At 51.2% G+C, this 15,263-nt stretch overlaps 1 protein-coding gene across 2 annotated transcripts in view; it reads left to right on the top strand.

Annotated features, from left to right (window-relative positions):
• PCSK6 (proprotein convertase subtilisin/kexin type 6) overlaps positions 1-15,263 on the top strand; it is a 191,543-nt gene that overhangs the window by 164,822 nt on the left and 11,458 nt on the right. The window contains exons 14-19 of one of the 2 annotated variants that reach the window (XM_060617833.3): positions 485-664; positions 831-869; positions 6,771-6,873; positions 7,833-8,029; positions 9,741-9,828; positions 13,316-13,419. In XM_060617833.3, the coding sequence (XP_060473816.2) occupies positions 485-664; positions 831-869; positions 6,771-6,873; positions 7,833-8,029; positions 9,741-9,828; positions 13,316-13,419 (711 nt within the window). The remainder of the gene's footprint in view (positions 1-484; positions 665-830; positions 870-6,770; positions 6,874-7,832; positions 8,030-9,740; positions 9,829-13,315; positions 13,420-15,263) is intronic. The other variant, XM_060617834.3, reaches the window with a different exon arrangement.

The raw sequence follows: 15,263 nt of genomic DNA, 5'->3' as shown, positions 1-15,263 counted from the left end.
TTGAGGACATCCTCTCTACACCCAGCATCTGGGGACATTTGGGTTTGCACTGCTATTCCCACCCTACCACACTTCCCACCCACCTTGGCGGGCTACATAGGAAGGATCCCAAGACCAATCTTCATGTGATCCAGGGTCAAGGATCCAAATAGCAGGACTCCTCGGTATATGGAATCCAGCTTTCACATTTGGAAGGAAATGGGACAAGGCTCAGGGCCAGGCACCAGGTCCACCCACTGGATAGTCCAGAGGGCAAGGAAGCCAATCAACAGAGCCATGGTGAGACTGGGGGACAGAGAACATGGCCTGGGCAGTCGGCACGTCCTTGGTTCTCCGGTGACTAGATGGTGGGTGAAGAGCCCCCCAGGCGGAGCCCTGCGCCTGGCTCTTCTGTGAGTGATGGCAGCCTTGGGCCAGGCGCCTCAAGGACTTTCTGAGGGAGGTTTCATGGCTGTCCGGTAACTCTGGGCTTGGTGTCTTCCAGGGAAATTGAAAGAATGGAGCCTCATCTTGTATGGCACGGCGGAGCACCCATACAACACTTTCATTTCCCATCAGTCTCGCTCTCGGATGCTGGAGCTTTCGACCCCGGAGCTGGAGCCACCCAAGGCCGCTCTGTCACCACCCCAGGCCGAGGTTCCTGAGGACGAAGAAGACTACACAGGTAATGAACCCGAAGCCAAGGGAGATAGCAAACCTCAGCGAGTTTTGGTTTTCCACTGTTGGCTCTTAAAACATGGGGCTATACCTGGCAAAGGCGGGGATTGTGATGGTAGGTCTTCCTCCCTTCCTGGAAGTTGTAATAATGATGGCAATTTACACCCACACAGCTCCTTCCACCCACGGCTCTCCTAATATCTTACAGACCAGTAAGTATGCTTCGAACCAGTAAGTATTCTCCAACCTTACAAGGCTGGGAAACAGAAGGTTCTATATGCCCAACCAGAACTGGGACTTGCCTCCTGGTTAATGAGCCCCCTCCTGGGGCACCCACTTATTTCAGAGTCCCTCGTCTCATGCCTCAACCTCCTGACCCTCTCAAATCCATCCACTTTCTGTCCCTATGGCCAGAATGTGGGAAGGACGAGGGTTGAAATGGGCCCAGAAAGGTTGAGTTGAATGAGCATAGCCAGATAGCCAGGAGAGGAACTTGCAATGCTGGTCTTGACTGGCCTTGAGAGCTGGGATGAAGACTCCAGGAGAGAGTCTTAGCTCCGAATGTCAGTAGATAACTGATGCCACTGGAAGGGACTTAAGAATCTCACAGGAGAGGCACCTGGGTGGCTCAGTCAGTTGAGCATCCGACTCTTGATCTTAGCTCAGGTCTTGATCTCAGGGTCATGAGTTCAAGCCATGCATTGGGCTCCATGCTAGGTGTGGAGCCTACTTAAACAAAAAAAAAAATCTCACAGAAAGTAAAGATGCCTCATGCAAATGCATTGCTGGGAGGTGGGAGGTGCCCCTGGCTCTGGACCTCCAGCGCCTGCATGGAGGCAGCAGCCTGGAGAGGGCTTTCGGCATATCTAGCCTCTGGGCTGGGTGCAGTCATGATTAGCACATTAGGTAGAAAGCTGTTCCTTTCCCTCTGCACCAACCCACAGTGATTTGTGAGAAGCTGAGTGTTTCTGGTTGGGCATATTTTGCTTAGCTAAATATTACAGCTGTTTGATAAATGATGGGTGATATCTAAGGATATTGATGTTTTGAATTATCTAATAGCTTCTGAAAAAAGAAAAGTAACAAAATGGAGAATTCCACTGATACATATCAAGCATAAATTACGGTTGATTCCATTTTAAATTTCTTCTACCATTCCTTTAAAATGGAGCATTGAATTATGTATGGATTAATCTGCTCTGTTTCCCCCTGCGATTTATAAATGGTGGCAAGATTCAGTAATTATTAATAAAGGACTGATTTTTTTTTCCCTTAAAATCTGCTACTGACTCTACCCTTAACACTGTCCTGGAATCTCACAATATGACTGCCCTGTAGCCCCAGTCACTTAGTCTTTCCCAAGTATGGCCTAGATGGATAGAGGATGTCTCTGGGGGAATGGAAAGTGTTCCTGACTCTCGGGGAAGGTCCCTACAATCTTGGGGTAAGTGGGATGGGCAGGCCAGTAACAGCAGGTAGAGCCATAGATGGGGAGAGAGCAAGAGTGGGGTGATGTGGAGGGCAATGGGAAAGAAGGGAAGAAGGAGGTGGAGGAGCAGGGGAGGAGGAAGCAGCCATGTTAGATTCCATAGTCAAGGGGCGCCTGGGTGGCTCAGTGGGTTAAGTGTCTGACTCTCAGCTTCAGCTTAGATCATGATCTCACAATTTCATGATTTCAAGCCCCTCATCGGGCTGTGTGCTCACAGTGCAGAGTCTGCTTGGGATTCTCTCTGTCTCTCCCTCTTTCTCTACCCCTCCCCCACTCATGTTGTCTCTGCCTGTCTCAAATAAATAAACTTAAAAAAGATCTTTTTTAATATATAAAAAATAAAAAAGATTCCACTTTCAAGGGCTTGTCCATGTCTCTTCCAGAAGCTCAGTCACAGATAAGCCTCAGGGCAGAAACTCAGGGAAAGAGACAGGGTGGAGGGAAGGGTGATTCTGAGGTAGGCCCATGATTATTATCAGCTTTCTGCAGTTTTAGCACAGAGGTGCAGCAGGTTGAAGCAGGGATTTTCCGGGGTGGTTATACTAGGAAGAAGGTTCTTAAGAATTTGGAGAACTGGCATGGGCAGAGGTGCACAGGGGTGATGAGTGCAGCCTGGTGGTACTCCACCTGGGCCCTCTGTGCCAGAGAGCAGTTACCGCGTCAGGAAGGGGTAGAGAGGTCTGATGGAACAGTGGTCCCAGGGGCCAGCAGCAGGGGGCACAGGACAGCACTGCATCCAAGGTAGTGGTGGAGTCTGGGGTCCCCAAAGTAAAAGAGTGTGTGGAAATCCAACTTAGAGAGGAGGGCTTAGAGATCAGGGGGCTGGTGAGTCCAGCAGGAAGTGGGGGGCAGTAGCCACATGGGCTGGGTGAGGTACCAGGGAAAGCTGGGGTCGATGGCCTACCTGCTGGGACAGCGCCACCTGGTGGCTGAGGAGCAGCGGGAGGTCCCTGGAGAGCAAGCACCAGACATGGCAGAGAGCAAGCCTGCCCCAGTGACCCACCTAGGATGCTTGGTTGAAGAGCAGGCCCAGGGCTGGGCCCCACCTCAGAGGTGGATTCAGCAGGTCTGGGATGCTCAGTGGCTGTCCTGGGTGATTCCAGGTAGTGTGATGATGATGGTAGGACATAGCGTGGTGCTCAGGCTGCTATGAGAGAGTGGCCTCCAGGGAAGGACAGAATGTCATGAGGATGAAGGGAAGCTAAGGTCAGTGCGGGACAGTGTGGTCAGCCCCACGGGACTGAGGGAAGCCAAGAGCCCATGCAGCCTTTGCCTGGATACATTCCAGGACAGCTCAACAGGCACAGGGGAATTGATTCGCAGGACACGTGGCATGTCCAGTGCAGGACAGTGTCAGGTCATGGACTTTGGGCACATTAGCACTCACCCAGCAGAATAGAGCCATCAGGGAAGAGACCAGACCTGCAGTGAAAGTGGTCTGTTATTCTCTTCCGTACCTCTCGTCTGCAGTAAGCCACCTTTGTCCCTGCCACTCCACTTCATGTCTGCTGGTGTGCCAGTGACATGCCAGCACACTCTTCCTGGACAGCATGAACGGCAGGGGAAAGATCATGATACTTAGGCAGTCCTCCTAAGTATCTAAGCGTCTTCAGAAACTGGTCTAAGCGTCTTATGAGAAAGGCCATTGAGAATTCCCAAGTTGCTTTCTAACATTTGTTTGTGGGTTTTTTTTTTAAGTTAATTTATTTATTTTGAGAGAGAGAGAGAGAGGAAGAGAGAGAGAGAGAGCGAGCACTTGCAAGCATACTAGCAGGGGAGAGGCAGGGGCGGGGGTTGGGGAGGGGGGGAGAGAGAATACCAAGCAGGCTCTGCAGATGCTTACCCAACTGAGCCACCCAGGTGCCCCTGTTTGTGGGTTGTTTTTTTAATCCTGGATTTTCTCCACAAAAGATTTAAGGTAGAGATTTCAAATAAGCCTGTGTCATTCTAACACCCAGTAGGTGGGAGTTGGCAGACTGTCAGTGCATGAATCACACTCCCCCTTGTATCTGGAACCTTGGGAAATGACACAGGATGGCAGTGGGTCTTTGAAGAATTTTCATGCTAATTGAGGAAAGAGGAAAAACAAATACAAATGGCAACAAAAATAACATATGCTTACCCAGAGAATGTGTTACAGCTGTACCAGAAAAACACACACACACACACACACAATCTTAGGAGTGATAGAGTAAGCAGGATAAGTGGTAAATCTACCAACCAGGTAGATTTAATCCAAGAACAATTCATCGAGAGGCGAATTTTGACATTGGGCTTTTGGAGACAACTCAACTAGACAGCTGTAGGAGAGGTGCTTACAGACGCTCATCTAAGCGTCCTGCCTTGGACAATATCTTACCACGCTCTTCACTGGGGCTGGACACGGCTGGTTAGCCAAATGCCCTGATGGGGTTTTGCTGTTACTGTTAGGTGGACCCCAGCCTTGCGTGGGGCTCCCTTGGGGTTATTAACTAACCTCTCCACCACAGAGAGGCCCCAGGAGGGAGGAGGAAGGTGAAGTCCACATGCCATGAACCAGGCCTTCTCCCAAGGCTATCCCTCTCTTGGTACATCCTAGACTGTTCTGTTTGTGGATGGTGAGGTTACCTGCACTTTCCCAATTTCCACCCATATTTCTTTCATCCATTCTCTCACCCTTCAGCTTCTCAGCAAATATTTAGTTGGCACCTGCCCTATGCCAGACACCTTTCTAGGTGCTGGGAATATAGCAATAAACACCCTATTCTAGATCCAGCCTCTTGAAGCTTCTGTCTCCCGTGCTGGGAGAGAGTAGGGAAATTGGTCTGTCTCTTCCCTGTCCCCCCCAAACCTCCTTAAGATTGAAGAAACTGTTTACTTTATCAAGTAAGACAGACCTCCTGCCTCCATTGGCCTTGGGGAGAAACCACTACAGAAGGCAGATGGTCCTCATGGTGGTGTATCCTGAGGCCCCCACGGGACAGGCTGGGTGGAAGGTCAGAGCCCAGTGGCCAAACTCATAGGTGTCTTCTGCACAGTGGGTAATTGAAAAACAATGTGCCAGGAAGCAAGGATTTGCTTGGAAATCTGGAAATGGCCCGGAATGAGGTGGAGAAGAATCAAATCAAATGAGAACTGACTGCAAAATAGCCTGACAGTCTGGAGCTGGGGAAGGGGGCGGGGTGAGGGTAGCCTCCATGATAAGCTTTGTGCATGTCAGGCTGTGCACTAGAACTCTACCCGCAGCAGAGCCCTCCCCAGCCCAGACCAGTGCATTCCCAGGGACAAGCTCAGCTTTGAAAGGGGTTCACAGTGGGACCCACAATGAAAACTTTGGAAATATCAACAACAGTAAACCTTCAGGGAGGGAAGCAAAATAAACCGAGTCTAACACTAGGAAGGTCCACAGGCCCTTTAAGGATGAATGAAGAGGGCTTTGTGTACCTCAGCAAAGACCCATTGTGGGCAACAGAGAATGGGGACTTTTGTCTGTGCCTGCATCCCCATGAAATGCTGGTGGCCAGCAAATCACCTCTTCTTTGCTTCTGAACTCACTCCCCACCCTTTCCAACAACTCAAACCTTACAGAAGGCTTTTTTCTTCTAAAGACTCCAAAGCCTTTGTAATACCCCACCAGGCACCTCCCCACATGGGGCAGTTTTCTGGAACCATTGCCCAGAGTAGGAGGGTGAGGGGCGAGGCGGGCAGGCGGTCCCACCATAGTGCTGGTCTTCAGCATGATGTGGTCACGTCCTTCAGGCCAGGTGAAGGGGACATCTGTGGACCTGCCCCACCCCGGCCTGAGGGCACTAGACATTTCTAACTGGGCTCATCTGTGTGGCCCACCTGCAGGGCAGACCACCTACAAGAGTGAGGCTTGCTAGAGTCCACTGAGCTCCCTACATTTCTCTCCGACACTTTTCTAACAACACACAGGCCCCCAGAGTCAGAATTTGAGGATGGCAGGGGACTTGGAGGAGAGGGAGGGAAGCAGAAAGGTTTGCAGAGAAAGGCCCAGCCCAAACCAGGCCCACCCAGGGGCAGCCCCACCCAGCTCAGCCCCACCCAGGAACAGCCCAGCCCAGCTCAGCCCCGCCCCGGGACAGCACCATACAGCGGTCCTGGGCTTGCAGATCCATCCTATTCCCACCAGTGCATGTAGTGAATCATCTCTCCCATCCTTTCCATGATCCTCACTGCTTGGCAGCAGTTTCCCTGATGCCTTTGATGCCCCATATTGCCTTGCTTTGTCCTTCACGTCAGAAATCTAGAGAGATGGCTGGTGCCAGCATCATGACCCTGTTGCAGAGGAATGCCCCGAAGAAGGCACCACCAGCCTCTCTCCTGGTATCTCACAGTGCTCGTCTTTTTGTGGGTCTGGGTCCCCACCTACCGCTGGCTGTTTTCCTTCTCAGGCTGCCCCATTTGAGAGCTAGGCTCAGCTCTCAGCCATAGCCAGATTGCCATGGGGGTGGGCACTCTGTCCAGCTGAGGTCCTGCCGTCCAGCCCCAGCAGATCCACCACTCTCTAGGGAAGCTAATCCCGACCTGCCTAGGCTGTGACAACCTGACTCAGGGTCTGAGGGGACTGCATTTGATTGACAAAGCATCTCTCTGGGTGAAAGGAAATGCTTGTGTCTTTAAGGTGTGTGCCATCCGGAGTGTGGTGACAAAGGCTGTGATGGCCCCAATGCAGACCAGTGCTTGAACTGTGTCCACTTCAGCCTGGGGAGTGCCAAGACCAGCAGGTAATGGGCTGGGACTTCTGATCACATGTCCTGGAGTTCCTCGGCATATCGCTAAGGTGACCCGATTCAAGCTGTCTCAGCCCCCCGCAGCCTAGTACCCTACTTATGAATCAATGTAAAACCCCAAAAAGGAAATCACATTGAGGTTTACTGCTTTGGAATTTTGTACGTATTAGTAACTTCTGGTCCTCATCACAAAGTAATTCATGAAATCAGAAGCTGTGGCATTGTGGTATCTGTGCTTATAAACTGTTTTCTACCCATTTTGTTAAACAAAGATGGGTCAGACTGAGCATCCCAAGACCGACCACTTGGGAACTATAGACAAATGCCATGTTAGAGGCCAGCACTGTTCTGAAAGTCAGCCCTGTGGGCCGCCCCTGGAGAGCTCCCAGCCCCAGGTGTCCAGTCAGTGGTACAACCACACAAGGTGGGACATGCGGCCACCAGGGGCCCCAGCAATGGTGCAGCCATGCAGGGCTGCGGGCATGTCTCTCCTGGTGTGCTTGAGCTCCCAGACACAGCCACACGTGCCCTGCACAGTACACAGGCAGCCAGCCTGGTGCCTTTACGCACTGTCCAGTGAGTCTAGTTCTCAAAGGGCACCATCGGTGACCTTCTGGCAGAGTTCAAAATTCCAAAAGTCAAATACCATCATCCAGGTGCCACTGAGACTTTGAAACAAAGGATTCCTGGGTTCTTGTCCAAGTCCTGGATCCTCTCCTGGGTACTTAGGAATCTCTCAGCTGTGTTCACCAGGATGATGGGCATTAATGGTTTTACCTTCACCCCCAGGCCTTGGCTCCCTGAGAGTTTTGCTAAGCTGGGGGTGCAGAGGGGTGGCTGGGATTTGCTCCCCAGCTAGCTATCCTGCCTCAGCAGGACCTGGCGGTGCTGCAGGCTCCAAGGGCCATGCGGGGCTGAGTTGCAAAGGCCCTCTGTGGCTTCTGCTCCCACAGGAAATGCGTGAACACGTGCCCTCCAGGCTACTTTGGGGACACAGCGGCGAGACGCTGTCGCCGGTGCTACAAGGGGTGTGAGACCTGCTCGGGCAGGAGCCCAACCCAGTGCCTGTCCTGCCGCCGTGGGTTCTATCACCATCAGGAGATGAACACCTGTGTGACATTCTGTCCTGCCGGATTTTATGCCGATGAAAGTAAGTGCATGTCTGTGTGCGTAGAAGTGATGAGTCAGTCCCTCCCCCCTCCCCCCACCCCCGCTCAGGGCTGGGGTCCCTTCTCCCGGGAGAATTTTCCCAGGGAATCCAGCACCAGCTTATGGACTGGGTAGTCAAAATTGGGGGAAAGCCCCTCCTCAGAAGAACTGCTGAGCTGAAATCAGGATTCAAGTTTGGGCAGAAGGTTTTCAGTCCTCCAAAAACCCAGAGGAGCCTACTGGCCAGTGTTAATTGGGCCCAGAAGAAACGGGTTAATCTTGGTGGCCCATTTTACAGGTAGTGACCACACCCCTAAGAGGTGGGGGTGCTCTCCTGGTCTTGAGGATGGGGAAACAAAGCTGAGAGGTGGCAAAATGCTCACAGCTAGTAATGGCACAGGTGGAACTTGAACTCAGCAGTGAGTGGGGGTGCTCTCCTGGTCTTGCAGATGGGTGGGGGGGATCTGGGGCTCGTGACCCATGCCAGTGTGTCACCAACTCACCTTGCCCCAGAAGAGACAAAAGACAGGGTCTGGGTTAAATTGATGGAGGATAGTCCTCCAGTTCAAAGAAGCTACTGTTTTGACATTGGCAATTTGCAGGTGGAAGCCTTCCCACAGAGGCCCTTGCCAGGCAGAAGGGTTCATTGTTCCAGCCTGTGATGGCATTAGTGTTCCTCCTATGGAGAAGGAGCCAGGAAATCTTTAAAGACAAATAAAGCCATCGAATAACCAGAATCTCTTTAGAGGAAAAACAAATAGTCTTGCAAGATGTGTTTCACAGCCTTTACAAACACCTGCCCTTGGGCTGCCAGCCAGACCTGCTTTCAGGGTGGAGTTTCCTTCATCCCCACCCTGCTTCCAAGACAAGAATCAGCCACCCTTACTGACCCAGCGTCTCCCCTGAACACCTGCTGCTGCTACGCGTGCACGCGTGCGTGCATGCGTGTGTGTGTGTGTCTGAGTGAGTGTGTAATACCACGTGCGGGGCCCTGAGGAGGAGGCACAGAGGGCAGCAAGCAGCCCTTAGTTTCCAGGCACAACGCCAGGTGGCGTTGATGAGATGCCAGAGGGAAAGACCGGATAATAACTTAGGGAAAAGCACATGGGAGTCATGGAGACCCAGCGTTTCCCCAGGAGGTGGGATGGGCATCGTAGATTTATGTCTTGGTGTACGTAACTGCCAAGTTTCAATAAAGTCCCCTGTGAAGGCACCAGCAGGGCTCCCAGGCCTCTTCAGGCTCCATCCTGTCACTTTCTTATATATATATATAGACATATATATGTCTATACGTACATATATATATGTATATACGTATAGACATATATATATGTATATATGTATATGTATGTGTATATATATATATATATATAAAGACTGGCACCTGATTAATCTCAAGCTTGGTCAGCCAGGAACTGGCTCTAGTCCTTGTTGAAATAAACAGAAGCAGACGATATCTCCTCTGCCAAGGGCCCACTCCAAAGCCTCGAAATGGTGTAAGGACTTTAATTTACTCCAGAAAGGAGAGGTGAGAGGCCTCTGATCCCACACCTGGGCCTGCCCTGGCTATTTTATCACTCCATCATCCCTCCTGGAAGCTGACACCGGTGACGAGCTATGCCAGCAACCCTGCTTTGAAATGCCAGAGTCCTCTTTGCCCGGATTCGATTCACATCTATTTTTCTCCTTCTCTTCTCCTCATTTTTCTCCAGGTCAGAAAAATTGCCTTAAATGCCACCCAAGCTGTAGGAAGTGTGTTGATGAACCAGAGAAATGTACTGTCTGTAAAGAAGGATTCAGGTAAAACCCTCCCTTCAAACCTGAAGAATGGCAAAGGGTTTATGCTGTTTTTCGTTTTCTTGGTTTACCAAGTTTGGGCAACTTTTTCCGAAAAGCAGAGGCCCAAAGCCTTTCAGGGTGAAGATTCTGAGTCTGTAGAAATCAGAATTCCACTTGGAGATTGATGTTTAAAATAGAAAGTTAGAAGACAGGCAAGGCAAAATCTCTATCCTTTATGCTGCACTGGGGAACTGATAAACACAAGAATCGATGCTACCGTAAAAAGCAGGGCTGGCTGCTGGAAAGGTGAGATTCTAACAGAGCTCCCGTTTTTAGGCACCAGTAACACCACCTACTCCCCCAGCGTCCCTCCTGTCCACGTGAGGGGAGGTGGGGCATTGGGAAGCCCAGCCTCCCTCCTCTCCGTCCTCTGCCTTCTCTCTCTTTTCCAGCTCAGATACCTCCTTCCAGCTCTGGGAGTTTGCTGCCTGGGAATACTCTAGATTCCTGGTGTTCCCTGTCCCACCAAGCTCAGTACACATCTGCTTTAAAAACCTTTTACTGGGTTAAGGATTTTTATTAGAATACTTGGGAATGTTTGTGTAGCCCATTTATTGCAACTAAATTGCATTTAATGCAAAAGCAAATATATATTACCTGTTCCTCTAAGTTACCGTTTAGAGCTTAGGAAACGTTCTATTCGAAAATACCTTCTCTGAACATTGCCATAGTCTAGGGACTAGAGCTAGGGTCTACATGTTAAGGAAGAAATGGAAGGGTCAGTGAGAGCAGTGCTTCCCCCCCCCCCCCCCCGCAACCCCGCTGCAGTGTGAGCAAGGAAATTCCCAGGATTCTTGTTAAAATGCAGATCCTGGGGGTTCCTGGGTGGCTCAACCAGTTAAGCATCCCACCCTTGATTTCAGCTCGGGTCGTGATCTCACAGTTTGTGACACCGAGCCCTGCACTGGACTCTGCACCAACAGCTCAGAGCCCGCTTGGGATTCTGTCTCCCTCTCTGCCCCTCCTCCCCAACCCTCTCTCTCACAACTAAATAAAAGCATTTTTTTAAAAATGCAGACCCTGGTCCAGCAGCTCTGGGCAGGCTCCCAAATGATGAGATGCTGCTGGTCCAGGTGAGAACGGCCCGTGCATGGTGAGGTACCAGAGGGTCTGCAGCCCCCCTACCCCACCCCAGCCTCCCTTCCACCCAGTTCCAGCCAGGGCTGGAATTCACCAGTAGAGGTGGAATGCCTTTGGAGTAGGTTGTGATGAAAACCTTTAACAAGCGCTGTTCCAGGTGTTTTCACCAATATTGCCTCATTTAAATCCTCACAGCAATCTGTGACCGTGATATTACTGCTCCCATTTACTCACTGGGGAGAGAAACTGTTTCCCCAGGGAGCGTGATGTCGCTGCTTTCATGAGGTTCCCCTGAGCCCGCCCTTCTCTGCCAGCTCAGAGAGAAGAAGATCAGGAGAGAAGAGGGCCCACCGCCCAAGCACCCAGGAGTCTGGGAAAAGAAAAGGAAGCAGGACGCATCCGAGTCACACATCACGCCTGCGGTCATTAAAACCCATTAGGTGGACAAGGCAGGATCAACAGTTAAAGGATGATGTGGTCAAGGAAGTAGGTCCCCAAGGGGAAAGGAGGCATTGAGCTGATGGCCACAGCAGGTGGTCTGGGACGGGCAGCTGTGATGGCACCTTTCACCTGGGCTCCCAAACCCCAGGCTGGTGACTGCAGGTGTTGGGAGCAGGGGGAGGCTCTGTGGTTCCAACTCACTGTAGCCTGTTTCCCACCCCGGAAGCACCGGTGAGTCCCAGGGAGCTGGTTTCTGTGTCGTGTGGGTCCAGTGGGAGAAAGGAGGTCAGCTGCTCAGGTCAGGAATAGTGTCACAGACAGAAAATGCCTGTCAGGCAGAAGCCACACAGCCAGACGCAGCGGTTCCAGCCACGACCAGCATTCAGAGAGACACAGAAACTCGGAAAACATCGTCAGCCATAATCCACAGAAAGCTTCCTTTTATTGCCCAATATCCTTTTAAGCTGTGGCTTCAAATCATCGCTGTCACGTTAAAGCAGTGAGAGCAGCAGAGCCGCTGACGCGCAGCCATCCATCTCTTTAGGGGGATAAACGCAGGAAGGGTTCGAGGGGGAACATCAGTTATCGAAGACTTGATTTAACTGCCAGTCTCGGTGGCCCCGGAGCCATGATGAGGAGGAGCCCTGGGCGGGCAGCCACCATCGATGAGAAGAGGCTTTCGGACCCACCAACCTCTCCCCACTAAACGCAGGATTCTCTGGATCTTGCAGACACACTTTCCATGTGTCTAGTGGCAGACAGCTTACAACATGTGCCTCCAACGCTGTAATCTTGCACGCGGAAGCAATCACCGTAGCAGACACACCCCTGTATGCCAGATACCATTGAAGTGATTCACTAGTATTTGCTCACTGAGTCCTCAAAACAACCTTACAATGCGGGAGCCGTGATTGTCCCAGCGGACAGGAAAGGAGACAGGTGCAGAGAGGTTAGCCGGCTGGCCTGGGGTCAGGGTTGCACAGCTAGGAAGTGCCAGAGGCAGGATCCTGGAGTGGGCAGTCCAGCCCCAGAGACCACTCTAGAATCCACACACTCGGCTGCATGGGCAAGAGAGGTGAGGGCAGGCGCCCACCAGGTGAGACAGGAAGGCAGGAACCACGTCAGGCAGGGCATGTGAGGCTCCAGGAGTGAATTTTATTTCAAGGTCATTGTGAAGCACCGAAGGTTTCAAGCAAGGCAGAGGCAGCAGTGGGTCCAGCTTTTGGGATCTGTCCTGCCACTGCCACCCCAGCTCACACATCGTAAATGCTAACACTTTGCCGAAGGTTTGGGCCAGCCAGCCTGCCACCAGGGGTAACCTACACCTGCTCCATTTCTCCTCTTGAGGTTTGGTTTTGAGTTTGATTAATGTCAATGAAAAGAAGTCATCACAGCCCAAGAGAGACTGAGAACTTGGCCTCCTGCACCAGGACCGAGTCCACAGGGATCTGAGGATGAAGCCTGGGGCTGCTGGCCACCTGGGCACAGAGGCTTTGCTCCCAGGGCCAGGGCATCCCTTCCTGGGGCCCTCCAGCTGGCTGCAGGACTCCTTTTCCTGCTTTCATTAGCTTGGAACCTCAAGTGACACAAAGAGCAACTTCCTTTGCCTTTCATGAAAGGCGATTAAGGGCAAATCATAATTAAAAAAATTTTTTTTATGTTTATTTATTTTTGAGAGATAGAGAGGGAGCGTAAGCAAGGGAGGGGCAGAGAGAAGGAGACACAGAGTCCAAAGCAGGCTCCAGGCTCTGAGCTGTCAGCACAGAGCCCGATGAGGGTCTCGAACCCACAAACTGTGAGATCATGACCTGAACCAAAGGACGCTCAACTGACTGAGCCACCCAGGCACCCCAGGGGCAAATCATAATTTGATTAGAATTTTGAAAGAGATATGAAAACATGGCTTTTTTTTTTTTTTTTCCAACAGCTTTGCACGAGGCAGCTGCATTCCAGACTGTGAGCCGGGCACCTACTTTGATTCCGAGCTAATCAAATGTGGGGAGTGCCATCACAGCTGCCAAACCTGCGTGGGTGAGTTCATCGCCTGCAGAGGCGTTGGCTTCATGACGCCAGACACTTGGAACCTGGGTCACTGACTGTAGGCTAATGGTCTTGAAGCTCAGGAAGGCCCTTGGGGGGGTGGGGTGCGGGGGGAGGGGAGCAAGGGGAGGGAGTGTGGGATTCATGTTTAATGGGGAACAGACTTTCAGTCTGGGAAGATGAAAAAGTTTTGGAGATGGATGGTGGGGGTGGTCGCATGACCGTGTGAATATATATTTTTTTAATTTTTAAAATGTTTATTAATTTTTGAGAGAGAGAGAGAGACAGACAGAGCGTGAGCAGGGGAAGGGCAAAAAGAGAGGGAGACCCAGAATCTGAAGCAGGCTCCAGGCTCTGAGCTGTCAGCACAGAGCCTGAATCAGGGCTCGAACTCGTGAGCTGAGCTGTGAGATCATGACCTGAGCCAAAGTCGAATGCTTAAACCGACTGAGCTACCCAGGCGCCCCCTGTATTTAATGCCCCTGAACCGGACACTTAAAACTGGTTATACGGTCCATTTTACGTGATGTTCCTTTCATCACAATTTTACAAATTCAAAATAAGGAAAAAACATAAGGCCTCACTTTCCATGAGCAGTCTGGGCTTCCCTGCATTAGAAGTGCAGCCAGGCAGCGGATGCTGTCAGCTGCATAGGGAAGCTAATCGCTCCCGCAGAAAAGGCACTGCCTGAGACACAAGCTATAAAGATGCAGAGAGACGGGGGCTGATTGTGGTGGTAAAGGGAAGAAGGCGTTTTAAAACATAGCCTTCTTTCTTTGTACCCATCTTTAGTTCACTTCGAACATTTTATTCAAAGAGGAAAGACTTCTATAAACAATTTTATGTGTATTATAATTCCCCACGAAGATGATAGCACAGATGTCTTCCAGGCACAGTTTTTACGCACAACAGCAGAGAATGCGCTCATTTTATTGGGTTTCCGGTGACAGAGTTATTCGCCCTAGACGTTGAAGTGCATTGTGAGTTTGTGGGCTCAGATACATTTCGGGAACAGTCTTCTCCTCTTGACTCACCTTCCCTACCCGGCACCTGACAGGGACAGCACAGCCGTCGCCATATGGCCATGTGAGCCCTGGGTGGCCACGGCTGTGCTTTCCGGGAGTGGACGTGCCAGAGAAAGCAGGGCTGTGGCCAAGGCCGGAGCCCCAAATCCTGCAAGAGATGTGCCTTCCCAGGACACGTCCCTCCTGGGACAAACCCCAAAGGAGTGAGAGCTCGACATTTGGAAGCCTTCTCAGCCGCTGACAGCTGAGCTCTTTTTTCTAGCCATTTGCCCGGTTAATTTTTGCTGTCATTTTTATTCTTTGTTTCTTTGTCTCCTTGTTTAGCCCAGGTTGATTAAGGAGCATCACCGATGTTCCTTATTTAAATTTCATAGCTGCTCAAATCCATAAAATTCGGGAATGTGCCTTTACAACGCTTTAGATTTCAATAATTCAATTTACTTTTCTTTCTCCGCATCCCCAGACTGCCGGTTGGCAAACTGCTTGATGGAGTTGCTCCCTAGTTTTCTCCTCTCAACCCAGTGATTCCTCTGTCACTTCGGGCATGTCACTCTATGAAGTCTGAGGCCATCTGGGGGGTCTTCCTTCCTCCATGTGCCTGCCTGCCTGGGTTCTTTCTAGGCTCCTGAGATGCATGCATCCACTCCCTGGCAGCTGCTGGGGAGAGGACCCCGTTTCTCTGCTCTGAGTTGCCTGGAGGATTTTTTGTTCCATGTCAAAAGTGAGTCTGTGTCGGAAATTGCTGTTCTCAGCTGCCAGCTCCCCACGCCCTTGAGGCCCAGGCCCACCTCGCCTTCCCATCCCTGCTCC

This window comes from Panthera onca, chromosome B3 (assembly GCF_046562875.1).
Source record: "Panthera onca isolate mPanOnc1 chromosome B3, mPanOnc1 haplotype 2, whole genome shotgun sequence".
Taxonomy (NCBI): Eukaryota; Metazoa; Chordata; class Mammalia; order Carnivora; family Felidae; genus Panthera; species Panthera onca.
Note: the sequence above shows the minus strand (reverse complement) of the source record. Positions and strands in the feature narration are given on the sequence as shown.